Source organism: Sciurus vulgaris, assembly GCF_902686455.1.
Source record: "Sciurus vulgaris genome assembly, chromosome: 13".
Classification (NCBI taxonomy): Eukaryota; Metazoa; Chordata; class Mammalia; order Rodentia; family Sciuridae; genus Sciurus; species Sciurus vulgaris.
The window spans coordinates 44,402,893-44,420,745 of record NC_136474.1 but is presented as its reverse complement, the minus strand read 5'-3'; the positions used below and the strand labels follow the sequence as shown (position 1 = coordinate 44,420,745).

At 37.7% G+C, this 17,853-nt stretch overlaps 1 protein-coding gene across 2 annotated transcripts in view; it reads right to left on the bottom strand.

The window, feature by feature from the left end:
* The window catches only part of MYOM1 (myomesin 1), a 130,404-nt gene that overhangs the window by 86,307 nt on the left and 26,244 nt on the right, over positions 1-17,853 (bottom strand). For both annotated transcript variants that reach the window (XM_079108287.1, XM_079108286.1), the window contains exons 3-6: positions 15,987-16,127; positions 10,514-10,763; positions 9,766-9,923; positions 539-631 (exon numbers count right to left, since the gene is read on the bottom strand). In XM_079108287.1, the coding sequence (XP_078964413.1) occupies positions 539-631; positions 9,766-9,923; positions 10,514-10,763; positions 15,987-16,127 (642 nt within the window). The remainder of the gene's footprint in view (positions 1-538; positions 632-9,765; positions 9,924-10,513; positions 10,764-15,986; positions 16,128-17,853) is intronic.

Sequence of the window (17,853 nt, the reverse complement as noted above, 5' to 3'; positions counted from 1 at the left end):
GCTTTACCCTAAAACATCCAACTGTTTTATTGCTGCTTTGCATACTCAGATTGACAGGCACATAGTTTTCCAAAGCTCCTGATGAACTGAAGGAAAGATAGAACATTATCTCCAAGTCTAGTCTCCTTTCAATGCTACCCACTCCAATCTCCATGACCTTTGTTGATTTAAAGCAAAAAAGTGTGACAATGATGTTGATTTAGGACTCTGAAAGGATAACTGGATAGAAATGCCTATTTATGCAACATATTTTCTTGCTGATGTCTACGAAAATTTCTCCAGTGTATGAAAAGATAAATAAAAAGATATGAGTTAATTTTTCTCCTCATCTTTGACTAAACTCAAATATAAGATCACTTTGGGAAGCAATGTGGGCATGGCAAGGATTAGTCATGCGTATCACTTGTGGGTAAGAAGGTTCCCTATTGTCATCAGGCTATCCTGGGAGAAGAAGTGGCGAGTGGCTGTTAACTGGGGTGGTGAGGAACTTCCCTGAATCACTGTTGGATGACACACACAAACACTGGTGCTCTCTTACGTGTTGATCTCCAGAGTGTGCATTCCATATCGACTTTCAATAATATATTTTCCAGGGTTTGCATGGACATTTATTGGCACCTGGTTTTTATACCTGCAAGATGATGGAAATGAAATGAATCTTCAAGTGCAAACAACTACATGATTAAACACACACATACAATTCTTTCTTTGGGGTGGTACCAGGGATTGAACTCAGGGGCACTTGACCACTGAGCCAACATCCCTAGCCCTATTTTGTATTTTATTTAGAGACAGGGTCTCACTGAGTTGCTTAGCGCCTCGCTTTTGCTGAGGCTGGCTTTGAACTCATGATCCTCCTGCCTCAGTCTCCTGAGTTGCTGGGATTACAGGTATGCATCACTGGGCCCCGGCTTATAATTTGTGTTCTTACAGGGACATCTTCTATAAACAAGGCACTGAGGGTAGCAGCAGCATCTATCTAATAAATACAACTTACATTAGCTTAAATAAAATGCTCTTGCGATACAGTAAAACTTCTTGCTGAAGTACTTTCCCTTCTTCCATAAAATTTACTTGAAAAACATGGAGTATTCAGAACAAAATGGGTGAATCTCAAGTACCCAATGTTAATGGGAAAATTCAATTACAAAGAGCATAGATTGTAATGAATGTAATAAAGTGCAAAAACATTAAGACCAAATATTGCAGCTGGAAGTCAGGATAGTTATTTCCTGGGATGAAGGGTGGGGTGTAAAAAAGGCATCTTGGGTACTGATAATGTTTGGTTTCTTGATTTGGGTGCTATTACATGGGTGTATGCAGTCTAAAATTCACCAAAACTCTGCATTCATATGTCATATATGCTCTGTTGTGTATATTATATGTCAATAAAAAAGCTAAAAAATTGACCATTGTTGACATAACAATAGAGGTTTCATTGTTGACGCACTATGTGGGATGAAAGCAAAATGTTCCTCTTGCTAGCATTCTTGCATGTCATTATTCAAAACAATGTTACTATAATGAAAGATTATTACATTTAAGTAGTTTATTCTATGTCATAAACAAACATGGTTTTTACTTTGGAAAAACTTATAAAGCAGGAAAGGAAACTCTTCCCAAAGGCTAAAAGCTTCTCTTTTTCTGATTGTTCCATGGATGGTTAAACCTCTCAGCCCCAAGAGAGTGGGCCAGGCCACACAGAGGACCACACATCTATAAGTAGCACCAGGATTCATTCTATGTCCTCATGTTCTCAGAAGCGGGTGGTTATGGTGCCAGATCAGGTTTATCTCCTTAAACCAATTCTTCCCAAAAGAGGAGCTGGGTTTCCCTTTCAGACAAACAGCTTCATGAGCACAAGTAATACTAATAACCATAAATGATAGAGGATTCACCAAATGCTCTATGCCTATGCAGTATCAGTAAATTCCTTGCAACTACCATATGAGGTGATGTTTTCTTTGATTTCCAGAAGAAGAAATCAAGGCATGGAGAAGTTAAGGAACTTGCCCCAAGTCACCCAGCTAGGAAGAGCAGAGCTGGGATTTAAACCCAGGCAATCTGGTTCCTGATCCATGGATGTGTGCATTTTCCAATTACTCTCTATACAATTGCATTTTATTTCTTCAAACATTTGGAAATGATTATGAGGAGATTTGGGAGCAGGGAAAGTAGTGGAAAGAGAATATCTCCATCCGTCAGTTCTTTCGTCTCCCTAACTCCTCTCTCTCTCTCTCTCTCTCTCTCTCTCTCTCTCTCTCTCTCTCTCTCTCTCTCTCACACACACACACACACACACACATATCCTATACCCCCACTGTGGTCTGGTTGTGGTTTGTCCCCTAAGGATTCATGTGTTGGAAGCTAAGTCCCCAATGTGGTGGTATGATGAAGTGATGGAAACTTTAAGAGATGGAACCTCTTAAAGTGGATGCAAAATGATTGGGTCATTTGAGTCATTACTCTTAGCACTGATAAAGTATTTCTGATGGCACCCCGGTTAGTTCCACAAGAGTGAATTGTTATAAAAGAACAAGCCTAGTTCCTCCTTATCCTTTGTCACTATGTGATTTCACTTCTTGCATTAACTCTCACCATGATGCCATTGGCCATGTTATAACCTAGCTAAGGAGGACCCTCACCAGAACTGGCACCTTGTTGTTTGGATTCAGCCTCCAAAACTGTGAGCTAAATAAACCCATTTTTTATAAGTTATCCAGCCTCAGGTATTTTGCTATAGCAATGGAAAAGTAATAGGGTTTCTAAAGCACAATAATTCATTTCCTTCTTGTTGTTGTTATTTTATTTTGAGATAGGGTCTCACTAAGTTGCCCAGGCTGGCTTTGAACTTACCATCCTCCTGCTTCTAGCCCCCTAAGTAGCTGCAATAACAGGTGTGGGGCACCTTGCCTGGCTACATTATTCATTTTCTTCAACTTGTTTCTTAAAGCATCACTCTCCTTTTCAAGCAGAATTTCAACTCATCCTTCAAGATTCAAATCAAATGCCACTCTTCAATAGGCTCCTTAAAATCCCACACAATATGAGTAATCAATCAGGATTACTTGGTTCAAATTGTTAACTATTAAGATTTATCAAAATTCCGATTGGCTCTGTGTCTCCTCTAATAGACTGCCAGTCCCTTCATGGGGACTGGGTCTGACCCACATTTACTTCTAGTCCCACTCCTGATGCAGGACGAGTCATGGGGAAACATTAAGTACTCAGTGTTGGTTAATTGGATAGAAGATAATTACTGTGTGATGCAATAGATACATTGCAGGTTCATTATTTATTTAATTTTCTGAAAGAATGGAATTTTGACAGACATATCCTTCATGATAAGGATACTTTTAAATAAGTACCTACAAAGAGAGGAAGTTGACACACCCTGAGTCTTGCTTCCCTCAGATGTGAGTTGAAGAGGGTTGGTCTAGCTACAGTCACAGCTGTGCAGCAGGTGAAGTTGCATAACCCCTCCTCCACCCACAGAAGGCATTGCTGGTCGACCACATAATGTTTCCTGCCAGCCCAGAAGCCACCTCAGGCAGCTGGCTCACCACAGGGCTCTAAACAAATAGGACTATTTGATCAGAGATGGTCTGTCAAAAGAAATCTCCTGGCCACTCCTAATTTCCAATAGTCCCCTTTCTGATGAATGACAAGGTAGGACAAGTTGATTGGAATGATCTTGGGTTGGATCGGTGTAGGTCATTTCATATTCCACTTAGAAGCTCCCTCTTGCTCCATTTTTTTCATGTGCTGGAGGGTTTACAGTAGCTCCTTTTAGCACAAGGAAGGCAATATGACACTAAATACTGTGGCGTGTGCTGCTTGACCAAATGACAGAGTGACACTCAAGTTGGCTTCAGATCAACGATGCTGTTCATATCTCTATAAAGTTTGAGTTAAAATGGTATTTTGCAGCTCCCAGTCTGGCTTCACCAGTACTGCCTGACCTAGCACCTTGATGACTTTCCCCCAGCTACATATTTCCACCACCTAAATAAATACTTAACGACTCTTCTAATGTGACCACCTAGCAAAGGAAATTGGTTTAAAATATACACATAACACTTTGTGTGGCTTCCAGTCTTTTCTCTGGAACTCTGGATGTCAGTGGAAGAAAAGGGTTAAGTCAGAAAACAGTTCCATTCTCTTCCCTAAGGAATTTCACTTATGAGCCACTCAGGTTTGGGGTCACCTGAGATTGGCGGTCTTTAGTATTAAGTTAGAGAAGAAAGAAGAACTTTTGGGGGCCGGGGATGTGGCTCAGTGGTAGAGTGCTTGCTTAGCACGTGTGAGGCACTGAGTTCCATCCTCAGCACCTAATAAAGATAAATAAAATAAAGGTATTGCATCCATCTACAACTAAAAATATATATATATATATTTTTTTTTTAAAGAAGGACTTTCAGCCTGCTCTGTATACATTTTGCAGTTTGTTATTTCTGGAAAGTGAAAATTCAAACTGGCCAGTCACTGGCTAATTTTACAGAGTGATCTATACCTTGGGATTATTTGTCAAAGGATTTCTTAAATCCTTGCAAATATGTAGATGTATGCCATTTCCATTGTGATTTTCAAGTAGTTCATGAACTATCAATTAAAGAGCTTTCAGGATACTGTAAGTATTTCTAGAATAACACTCTGCCACCAGTGAATTTTGTCACCCCCTGTACAAATGTCAGTTCAGATGTTGGGCTAACGTTAATAATGAGAGGGTACAGTGAAAGCTCTTCAGCTGTGCAAAACAGAGTCAAGCAAAAAGGAAGGCTTCATGATAGTTTTTATTTTTAATCAACAAACATAGCATGCCAAAATGCTCTTGAACATTTCAAATCTCACCATGAATGGAATTGGTGCTTAAAATCCAACCTTAAACATTGAATAAATAGCTAATACCTACTTTAAAATTATCTGAAAGAAAGATCTACCTCATTAGGATAGATTTGGAATTAAATAAGAAAAACCTAAAATAAACTCCCAAACCCTTAGGCTGGGAACTGATAATAATTTGCAAATAATGTTTGTTAATTATTTTTGGAGAGTATGGGGAATGAACTCAGAGGCACTCAACCACTGAACCACATCCCCAGCCCTATTTTGTATTTCATTTAGAGACAGGGTCTCACTGAGTTGCTTAGTGCCTTGCTTTGGCTGAGGCTGGCTTTGAACTCATGATCCTCCTGCCTCAGCAGCTGGGATTACAGACATGCACCACTGCGCCTGTTTGTTCTTAACTATTTTAAGTGCAGGCTATTTTCCTATAATAATATGGTAGGAACTGCTAAATTTAAATATATGGTAAATAGTGCTAATCTTGCAAATAAATTCAATGCATATGATTTCATGACGGAATATATAAATTCTAAAAATTTGCAAAAATAGAAATTTTATAAGTCTCTAAAATCTTCCTACATTTAAAATATTTTATTCCTAGATTTTGAATTATTTATAATGCTTAATGATTAATTTCTTCAAATTTTGGACCAAAGAATTACAAATATTTTAAATATCTTGTTTGAGGACCAATGCCAGGATCCAACATAGATTAAACACAGGTGTGGAGTGAATAAATGAATTACTATACTCACTAATACCAATATATTGTTCCAGTGGGTTGTTCTGTATCCCTGCAGGTTATAATCAAGATCTCCATTGACGACAGGTGCAGTGGCACACACCTGTAAACCCAGAAGCTCGGGAGGCTGAGGCAGGAGGATCTTAAGTTCAAAGGCCAGCCTCAACAACTTAGCAAGGCCCTAAGCAATTTAGTGAGACCCTGCCTTAAAATAAAAAATCAAAAAGACTGGGGATGTGGCTCAGTGGTTAAGCACTCCTGGGTTCAGTCAATCCCCAGTACCAAAAACAAAACAAAACAAAAGCCAAAAAAACTCCATTGACAAATTTGATTTAGTTTTCAAATCAGAAATCCAATTAAATCTGGCCCTTTAAAAAAAGGCCAAATTGCTAGGCATGGTGGCACACACCTGTAATCCCTGCAACTCAGGTGGCTGAGGCAAGTTTGAGATCAGTCTTAGCAATTTAATGAGGCCCTTAGCAACTTAGCAAGACCCTGTTTCAAAATAAAAAATAGAGGGACTGGGGTTGTAGTTCAGTAGTAGAGCACTTGCCTGGCATGTGTGAGGCCTTGGGTTTGATCCTCAGAACTGCGTATAAATAAATAAAATAAAGGTCCATTGACAACTGAAAATTATTTTTCAAACATAAAAAGGGCTGAGATTGTTGCTCAGTGGGTAAGTACCCCTGATTTCAGTCATGGTACCAAAAAAAAAAAAAAAAAAAAAAAAGCAAAATTAAAACAATTTTCTTCTTTTAAAAAAAGAACTTCTTTCTTCTCTCTTGTCTCATGTAATTTTAAAAATTTGACTAGGTAATATACTCATCTGCTCTAAGACCCAGAAGAGATAAAAGATACCGAGCAAACAATTTCCTGATGCCTTCCATTCCTATGATCCCCTTGTTCTTGACTCCTCCCTGAGAGTCCATCACTCCTCTCAGGTTCTTACATATCCTTCTGGAATTTCATTATGCAAATAAAACAAATACAAACATAAATTCTTTTTTTTCCCTCTCCTGTTAAACTAACAGATTATTATGCAAGTTATTACCTAAAAATGGCCTATCAAGGGTTAAAACTTTTCCACTACATAAATAATTTCTTTCTGTGTTGACCTCGTTCCCCTCCAGGCGGCTGGCTTCACCATGGTGTGGCGGCAGCATCCTCTGCAACCAACTTTCCTACTCAATCCAACACATAAACAGGCCGCCCTCTGCTCTCAGTGAGTTGGGAAGAGGACGGTGCTCCATGTCCTCTTTGCACCTGGCCTTGATGAGTGACGTGTGCTCCTGCCATTTAGTGCCCTCTGGGTAACCTCCTGTTCCACTTAAATAGAAGGAGCCAGTAATATGGGATTAGCTGAAGAGTAGCTGCTACGTGTTCATGGCATTTGTTAGACTGCAGGGATTCCCATGACCTAACTGTGCCCAGTGGAAACTTGGAGTCCAACCCTCTGTGGCAAGGGTTCTGAGGGAATTAGGACCGGCACATGAGCCTCTGAAAGATGTGACTCAGGACTTAACTGTTAGGAGTGAGTATACAAAGCATCATCCCAAACATATTCGCCTCATTCACCTCCGGCTATTCAGAAAGGGCCTGCCCAGTATTTCCTGCGTTCTATACTCTGTGTCAGGCCTGGGAAGTTGCAGTTAAGTACTGAAAAGACGTAAATGCCAGCAAAGTAATTACTAGTAACCTTGCTTCTTGTTTGGACTGTGGCTTCCCTGCTCTTTGGGGAGAATGATGCTTACCAAAGAGGATATACTCTACCAGCATTGCAAAACAATTTAGAGCTCCAGATAAAGACTTTTGAAAAAGGCAACACACCCCACATAAGAATCTACTCCCAGAGGTAGATTGACCTGGAAATGAATGAGGCTTAAGTTTAAGGGTCCCTCCCAGCATGGGCCCTTGCAAGACCTTAGGCCTAATTTATACTACAAACTTTATAGTCTTTTTTGTAAAGAGCATCCTTCATTGTGTAAGCTTCGTGCCCCACACACCTGGATCTGACCTTTTTTATTGCCATAGCCTACTGTCAGTTATCTGTGAGCTCATTATCTGAATTTCATTGCCCAGGGACAAATCTTATTCTCAGAAGGAGATTAGCTATTTTCTTGGTTGCCCTGTGGTTTTTTGTTTTAATGTTTATTTTTTTCATTTGGTTGCAAGATGAGACTTCCTGTGAAAATTCTGTCCCTCCTGGGAGAACTCGTGATAAGAAACTGAGTCCCAGTGATTTGCTTCAGGCTAGAGGGAGAGGCTGGTCTGAAATCTGAGCTTCCTTGAAATTAAAACCAAAGCATCACAGGGGGTTCTGAGTGTAGAGGAGGCTCCTCCAGCCTCCCAATCTTCTCAGACAAAGCCAAACCAACACAGCCACGTGCAAAGGATTTGGGCGACAACTGTACTATTTCTTAGCTCTCAGTATGCATGAAAATGGACAGTACTACCTTTTACTTTAACTAGGATCCTAAGGGTCATCAGTGTGGTCAGTTCACTTTTTTTTTTTTTCTGGGGAGTTTTTATCTTTTTGTTTGTTTTTAAATTCTTTTGTTTCCAGGCTAGCAAAATACAGTGGAGGGAGTTGAATCTCTAAGGTTCTGAAATCATATCCTTCTGACTTAATAAGACATCAATGAGGGTGGTTGGATTTCTTGTTCCATATGCATTAAACAGGATAAATAAATGCTTAAGAAATTAATATTTCTGGAAATGATTTTGCATCCCTTTGAAAATTATCTTTTCATTCTTAAAAAGCAAGAAAAGAAAGATAGGAAAATGTATATTGAATGTGTCTACTGAAGGACTCTGCTTATTCGTGTATTATTAATATATTTTAATTTATGAAGTAAGAGGAATTTTTATTGACCAAATAATATTTCTGGGAGCTGAAAACTTATTATTCATGGATTTCTATAATAAAGTTTGGATTTTCTCTTTTTGAAGGGAAGTAATCAGATTTTGTTTGTTTGTTTGTTTGTTTGTTTTGTGGTGCTGGGGATCAGACAAGCCTCACACAAGGTACTAGTGCTCATCACTGAGTCGCACTCCCGACCCAGTAAGCCATTTTAAAAGGAAACGGCCCCTTAAAGAGCCAAATGAAGCAATTCCAGTGTCACAAAGCATCACAGGGGGTTCTGAGTGTAGAGGAGGCTCCTCCAGAGGAGGAGGACAAAGAGGGGTGGCACAAAGGCAGACTTATTTCTTACTTTTATATTTTAAAATATGTAAACTGAAAAAAAAATGTAAATTGAAAAAATAATTAAAACATAAATTTCTAAAAAATGTAAACTGACATTTAAAAATTTCATTTTCATGAAATATGTTCCTACATTCCTCATCTTTGTTTACATTGTTCACCTTAATAATTCATAACCAGTACTGGTTTTTAATTCTTTGGTTTTCAAAGTCAAGAAACCCTGAGTTTGCATACGTGGAAAAATTGTAAGTAAATCCAAAACTATCAAAGGCAAATTGATATCACAGGTGAATCTTTAAAAAACAAACAAATAAACCCTGCTTGCTCAGTCACTCTCACACTTCTGCTCTCTGTGGCAGATACTTTTCCTTTTCCATACTCAAGAATAGGGTAGAAAAATGATGAGTTTAAGGATCACTAAAGCATTAGCAATTGCATTAGAATGCATAATGGAAGGAGAAAAGGTGGGCTTATTCTTTATGAAAAAATAGTCCTAGGGACCCATATTGGACACTTTCTCCCATCCAATTCCTTCCTCTGTTGATGTCAGAAAGCACATTGAGGCTTCAGCTCACATGCAGGGTAGTGACAAGAGCTCTCTGTGTTTTAGGTTTTTTTTAAAGTTAGCATTGCTTCTGATCAAAAAACCACACTATATTGTAAAGTGCACCAATGGAAGCGGATTGTTATGGTCCGTAGAGGTTATAGACATATTTGGTATGCAAATATGTATAAAATAAAGACCCATTTTATAATAGAATTGTGAAGGATTATAATATGTTGTATGTATAAAGATTGCTTTCTTATTTCTGCACATAAAAATTCATCTAAATATCCTCTTCATTCTTTTGAAAACCTTTACAAACTCATAGATGCTTTCATTGACTCTCATGTACTGACAGTTCAATATGCTTCCACTAGCGGTAAACTTAACTCTGTGTAATTGATTCTATTAGTTTTCATAAAGATAACATACCATGTGAGACGAGGTTCTGGCCAGCCTGCTACAGAGCAGTGTAATTTTACATTCTCTTTCTCCCAAACCGTGTGAGAACGAGGTTTAATGATAAACTCAGGAGCATGGAGAAGATGGTCTTCATTCAACTTTCCATGATATGCCTGGGTTTCTTCTAACTGGGGAAGGAAAAAAAAAAAAAAACATCAAAATACTACTAAAACAAAGTAACTTCTGTTGGTGAAACAGCATGAGAAGCATTTTTATCTTTCCATTTGGAACCTTATTTTTCCATTCCCTTTCCCCCTTAAAAAAAAAAAAAAAAAAGATGTAGTTACTTAACATTTTAAACTTGACAATGTATTTTACTTCCATAAGATGGATTTCTTAAGTCTTTAGAACCTTATTTTTTTATGAATCTGAAATTCTGTGAAATGCGAAACTATTTAGTTTGCCTTTCTGTGGCCTACACATTTTAATCTTTCTTTTTGTTTTCTTAGTTTTCTCCAAAGGCCACATATTTCTTCACTGAAAACAGATCACTCTTTTTTTAAAATAATTTTTTAGATGTTGATAGACCTTTATTTTATTCATTTATTCATATGTGGTGCTGAGGATCAAACCCAGAACCTCATACATGCCAGGCAAGTGCTCTACCACTGAGCCATAATCCCAGCCCCCCAGAACAGTCTTTATTCACACACACAAACACAACTTCTCACATGCATTGCCACCTTTTTGTAATTAGCATCAAGTTGTCTTTTCTTACTGTTTTTCTCAGCGACAGGCACTCTGCCTTTTCTCGAATTGCAACTTTCCTCGATTTCTTTTCAAAAGTTTCCTCCTGTTGAAGGGTAGATGTGGCCTGTTTGGACACCGTGGCCTGTTTGGATGCTGTGGACTGTTTGGATGCTATGATTCCTTCCTCACTAGCAAGAAGATTCCTCTGGGCTATATAAGCAGCAGCTTCTTTAATTCTTTCTTCTTCTGTATCTGTAATTCCACTGACGTGGACTTGGCTAAAACACAAGAACAGCAAAATGTGGATATTGCGATGGCAGTAAAAAGATGGCCTACTTTTACTAAGTTCAAGGAATCAGAACTCAGACACTCTGTTCTGTGGTCAGGAAAAAACTGACACAGAACAACCTGGTAAATCAGGAGCTGATTCTTCAGGTGTGGAAGTGGTCTTCCCCTTAACAAATGATAGTAATAAGACAACAGCAAAAATACTTATTATGGTTCTGGTGCTTTTCACATAGATCATCTCATTTTATCCACATGAAAATCCATAAGGTAAATAATATCACTTTTATTTTAGATATATGGTAACTGGGCTCAGAGAAATTAGATAACTTGCCAATTTTACTGCTTACCTTAGTGTATCTAAATACACTAAGTATTAAATATCTAAATACACTAAGGTGGTTTACAGTAAAACATGGATTTATGATTTCCTTTCCAGAAGACTTTATTACAAAATAAGATACAGTTTATGTGTCTGGGCTCCTGGTACATTCTTGATCCAGATTCCATAACTCAGCTGATGTAATATACTGCCCAAAGATGTTCAATGTTTAAATATGTTATAAATTACATGAGAGCCTTGTGCCTGCTAAATTTCTTTCTGAGATAGTAAATGTTATGTATAAGCATATTATATGTATGTGTGTTTAATATGACAAATCTTCATTTGTGCTTGCACATAGCCCTGATGACAAGAAATAAGCAAACTTGTAATGAAGGTTGTGGTATTTATAAAAATGGCTTGCTGATGATAATGATAAGTGAGTGGTAACATTCAAAAGTACTGTGCCTAGTATAGTTGTTCATGACAGAATTCGAGTGGTGACCTATTAATGTTGACAAAACTATTCTGATTATTTTTAGTCTCTTTCAATGCCTTTGTTTAAAACGCCATCAGATGTTTCAGTGAGAAAGTGTATTAATTGTACGGAAGATTCCCTTGAAATTGAATCTCCTTAAGCCTCTTAAGCCACAATTGTACATTTGATTTTTCTGATAAAAATTATTTCAGAATTTAAGCTAATACTGCTGTAGTGTTTACAGGTTCTTAGCACCTGACTCTGCAGTTTACTGAGAGGTAGAACTCAATATATTTGCCCAAGTGAACTCAATATATTTGCCCAAGTTTGAAATTTCTCATGGAATTTTAGTAAAACATCTGGAAGACAAGATTAGTTCATTTAGTTTCTGACTAAACTTAGTGATTAAGTTTTAATTTTTTCCTCTATCTTTCCAAATATCAACAAGATAGTCTACACTATAAAATTTAGTAAAATATACACTGATTTAGTAGAGGGAAAGGAAAGGTGAAAATTGTTAGCTTGGTGCTCTGACATTATTACCTCTAGTATTTTCTTTGAATGAGTTAGGAAATAAAGAATTAGTAAGTGAAAGAAAAACAAAGCATCAAGAAATTTGTTTGGAATTTTCTATGGAAGTCAACATACAACAGAGAGATTCGAAGTGGGTTCTGTAATATGATTCAATACATAGCATGAAGGACCATATTTAATGCTAGTCTTGCCCCAATCTGAGACAAATCTAACTGAAAGAATTTCAAGTGTAAGTTTTTGTTACCTTGAACTGTGGAAATATTGACAGCTCAGAGGGCGGAAGGAAGTCATTGCCTCTGGTTTTTCTATCTACAAAACAAGCTAATCTCAAAAAAAATGTAATTATTTGACATGAGAATTCATGTGTACTTAAAAAAAATATGTTGGGCCCTAATCAGCAGCAATATACTAGTTTAAGTAAAATAGGGGATATTGATGATATTTCTTCTACAATCTGGGCACAAGAGAAGACATATGATACTACCACGTTGATCAAAACACACTGCTATAAAGCAAAATAAAAACTTCCTAATACTCTGCATATCTCTAATAGCCTAAATTCAAAACCTATTGGTGAACTCTGTAATCAACCTAGGTGTCCTTCAACAGATGAATGGATAAAGAAAATATGGTATATATACACACAAGGGAGTTTTATTCAGCCATAAAGAAAAATGAAATTATGTCATTTGCAGGAAAATGGATGGAACTAGAGACCATCATGTTGAGCAAAATAAGCCAAATTCAGAAGGTCAAGAGTCGTATGTTTTCTCTCATCTGTGGAAGCTAGAGAGGAGAAAAGGAAAAGGAAGGTTGGGGGAGGGGAATCTCAAGAAAATCAAAGGGAGGTGGGTAGAGGAAAGGGACCACAGGGTGGGAGTGGAGGGAGGGGGAAGTACTGTGAAGTGATAGTAGCCAAATTATATGGTGATATTGTGTGCATGTATGAATATGTAAAAACAAATCCCATCATTATGTACAACTATAATGCACCAATAAAAAAATGTGTGTGGGGGGGGAACTTATTGGTGACACAAAGCTAAATCAACGTCTCAGAGTATAAGAAGGGGAATTTTCACTGCAAAGAGGGAAAAGAGGGGGTGGGAGGAGTGGAAGGGGTGGGAGGGTAGGGGGAAAAATATAACAGAATGAATCAAACATTACCCTATGTAAATGTGTGATTACCCAAATGGTATGCCATTACTCCATGTACAGAGAATCAACATGTATCCCACTTGTTTACAATAAAAATAAATATATATATAAAAATAAAATGTTGTAAACTCTAAAAAAAAAAAAAGGGGGGGTGGTAATTTTCAGGTGCCTTGCAGAAGAAATGTTTTCCAGCAACAAACGATGATAATAGAAAACATGTACAGTGCATTGGCCAGACTTGGATAGGACTTTAAACTTTTTTATTAGCAGCCATGTGACTTTCAGCATGTCACTAAGCATTGATCTTCTTGTCCAAAAAATTATATACAAATATATCTCTAGGGTTGTACGGAGGATTTAACAAGATAAAATAGATATTCAACAAATGTTAATTTCTTTCCCATTCTCTTCTTAGATTGTTAATACCATCAATGCCATTATTTTGAAAAGTTATTTTCAACATAGTAACAAAATATAGGAGATGGATCCATATAAAAATATAAGAACTGGAAATAAACCCTCGAAGATCAATTTTTCACATTTAAACACAGTGTATTGTGAAGTATCATTTCTTGAGATTGGCCTGGAAGACATGAATCCATTTGGTGGGGAAAGTGCAGGGAGAAGACATTCGGAGTGACAAACTTCATTTTGTGCCCTCTCAGGTGGTGAGATATATCTTGTAGCCTAATGCTAAGTTCATGTGGTTCTTTTGTTTTGTTCTTTGTGTTTTTCGTGCTAGGGATTAAATCCAGGGCCTTGTGCATGTTAAGCACACACCCTACCACTGAGCTCTACCCTCCCAGCTCCATTATATTTTTTCTTTTTGTTTTCAGAGTGGCGGGGGTAGGGGGGGGGAGCAAAATAGCCAAAACATTCTACTTCTCTAGGCTAGCCAACTCCTGTAATGAATACAGGTGCACGTTAAGTTACTGTGAATGTGGCAAGGATGTGGGGAAAAAGGTACACTCATACTCTGCTAGGACTGCAAATTGGTGCAAACACTGTGAAAAGCAGTATGGAGATTCCTCAGAAAACTTTGAATGGAATCATCATTTGACCAAGCTATCCCACACCTCAGTTTATACCCAAAGGACTTAAAATCTGCACACTACAGCGACATGGCCATATCAATGTTTATAGCAGCGCAATTCACAATAGCTAAACTATGGGACCAACTTAGATGTCCTTCAACAGATGAATGGATAAAGAAATTGTGATATATATACACACAATAGAAAATTACTCAGTCATAAATAAGAATGAAATGATAGCATTTACCGGTAAATGGAATGGAACTTAAAAATATGCTAAGCAAAATAAGCCAATCCCAAAGAACCAAAAGCCGAATGTTCTCTCTGATATGTGGATGTTAATTCACAAATAAGGAAGGGTGGCTAGGGAAGAACAGAGGTACTTTGGATTAGACAGAGGGGAGTGAGGAGGGGAGAGGACATGGGGATAGGAATGATAGTAGAATGAATCAGACATTATTACCCTATGTATATTATGATTACATGACCTGTGTAATTCTACATCATGTACAACCAGAAGAATGAGAAGTTATACTCCATTTATGTATGATGTGTCAAAATGCATTCTTTGGTCATGTTAACTAATTAGAACAAATAAAAATAAATAATTATCAACAACTGTGAATGGGTTTGGTCTGGGCAAGTATACTTAGCACTATAAACATGATTCTCTGAAAAGTTCACTTCAAAAAAAATCAAGGATATCAGATAAAGAAGGCTAAAGCTTGAATGCTATTCAAGTTTAGGAAGTCCCTTACCTTCCTAATTGGATTCAGAGCAATTAAGACATGAGCCTCTGAGACAAGTCAGAAAGGAATCGTCAGAGATAGAAAGAAAATCTCAGGGTAACAGAGGGCTTCAGCAAAAACCACAACCGAATGATTTCCTGACTTTTAATGATCTACTTTTCCCTGACATTAGCTCCTGAGAGGCTGAGGATTTCAAGTGACACCTTCACTAAGGGAATAACTCTACATTCAGAGGAAAATAAACGGGGTGAGGTCCAGCAAGTTCCTGTTAAGCTTTCATTTTGGTATCTCAGACAAGTTTTCTTTCAAGAGCCTTTCAATATTATTAACACTAATAAAACAAGAAGTTTATATAACAAAGATAGAAAACTGGCATTACATAGACTTGTGATTTAGTGATTATTGAATTTGTTTGAAGTTTACCTGGATATAGATAACAATCTATTTTCCATTGAACAAACATGGGCTAGGCATTCAAATTTTGTTTCAGTTTTCCCCCTAATGAATAATAATTAAAACCACATGAACATCCACGACATTTTTCATTTACCTAAACATCATCTTTTTTTTTTTTTCCCAGTTTACCCAACACTTCATAGTTTTGAGTCTTTCTTTTTAGCCCTGCTGTAGTGATTATATACAGTGTTCAATCGCTGGCATTCAAGGCTCTACTCCTGTTTCAATTAGTCACATAAGTAGCATTCAGTTTTAATGGTTCTTTTTTGACACACAGGCATCCTCTGTGATGGCAAGACTTTATGAAAAGGAAATCCATTTTTTTACAACTAACACATTCCCCTTGGTGCAGGGTTCTGGTGTTCCTAAGACCTTTCTCAACCAGTATGTAGTGAGTGCTTAATAAATATTAGTTGCTATCATTATTATCTGACACAGTTTACTCCTCAATTCTAATAATCAAAACCAGGCAGAGAAAGCACACGCACCGTCCAGAGAATATAGGCACCATGTAGTCGCTTGGCAGATTTTCCTTCTCCTCCCCAGACAGAAGGCTCTGCTTGGCTCTCTTGGTTTTGGAGCTCAACTTGGAGGAATAATCTTCTAACAGCAGACTGGAATCTGTAAGCCTGAAATAAAACCCCTAACATTAGGCAAGAGCAAAAGTACATTGAACATTTAGATAATAAGAAAAAAAAAGTGCATTGAAGACATTCACACTACTGATGAAAGGAAGTTTTAACTTCGGAAGAGTTTTTTCAGACTTTTAGATCTCTCAAGTTATTATCTTGTCTCTTTAGAACTAAAGATCTTAGAAAGATCTTAAATACATGAATGTACTCATACAGACACTAAAGGAAAATGATAATTTCATGATTCTTCTTCCTCAAAGTTTCAAGGGGAAAGATCAATATTTTATATTCTCAAATATCCTTTAATGTTAAGATAATGTTTAAAATTTAGGCAATCTATATAAAAAAGTTTTTTGGTTTTTTGTTTGTTTTTATTTGGTTTATTTTTGGTACTAGGGAATGAACACAGGGGCATTTAACCATTGAACCATATCCCCAGCCCTTTTTTGTATTTTATTTAAAGACAGGGTCTCACTGAGTTGCTTAGGGCCTCACTAATTTGCTGAAGCTGGCTTTGAACACACAATTCTTCTACCTCAGCCTCCCTAGCTGCTGGGATCACAGGCGTGTGCCACTGTGTCTGGCTTATATAAATGGTTTTGATGCAATTTTGCACTCAAATGCTTTCGAAGGACTTTTAAAAATGCATGCTTTTCTGGATGGAGATCCCAGGTGATTCTGATGCAGGACTCTATGCTCACACTTTGAAACCTTCATGTGCATCCTGCAGGCTGACTCCTATAGTTGAAGGAACTCTGGGTTCATCAAACAAAGGAGTTAAAACATGATGCGAACATGAACATGTGACATCAAATAACTCAGAGAATTACAGGGGTGTGATAAAGAACCCTTTGGTTGATTCTGTGTGCCCATACACAAGGGTGCAAATGTGCACAGGGAGGTAGTCAGTGTCCTAACAAGCCAACGCCTTTCCTAGGGAGGTGACATGAGAGCAGAGATGGTGGAAAAAAAGGATTGACCAGACAAAAAGTATTGTCCTAATATGTGCAGTTTCTGAATGAAATGAAGTGCATTTGCATACAACCATAAGATTGGGCATAAATTTGAGGAGTTCATGGACACCCTGGAGTCAATCAGTGGACTGAGTCAAAAGTCCCAGTGCATGTGGTAAAGAAGGATGTTAACAACAGGAGGTTGTGCAGAAACTCTGTTTTGTGCTTGTAATTTTTCTGTCAAGTTGAAACTATTCTAAAACATTGGCAATAATAATGATAATAATAATAATAACTACTCCTGGCCTGGCGAATACCTGAAAAGAAGATGAAGCACATGAGCAATATGGCATGGGAAAACCCAAGCTACCCAGTTGAAACAAACCAGTCAAGCCATGGTCATTTCCCAATCTTTGAAAATCGTTTGGTTAAGTGAAGGGATTACCTAAATCAAAAGCAGAAGACAGGCCCAACATATACATTGTACAAAATGGGTAAATAATAATGCTAAAAACCAAGTAGTGCTATACAGAGCTCTGAGGCCAGCAAAGAATTGCAGAGGACATGGTGGTTCCGGGCCTGGGGGTGCAGGTGGGCTACTGTCTTTGAGCCTCTGGAATGGTCACGTGGAAATGGCAAGATTTCTTTTCCCATTATCTTCCCACTTCCCCCAGAGGAGAACATCTAGCTCTTTTTCCATGATCAGCATTAAAACTAAAGGTTAGAGCCTTGAAGTTAAGCTTGTGGATTGGTTACCAATTGGAAGCCAG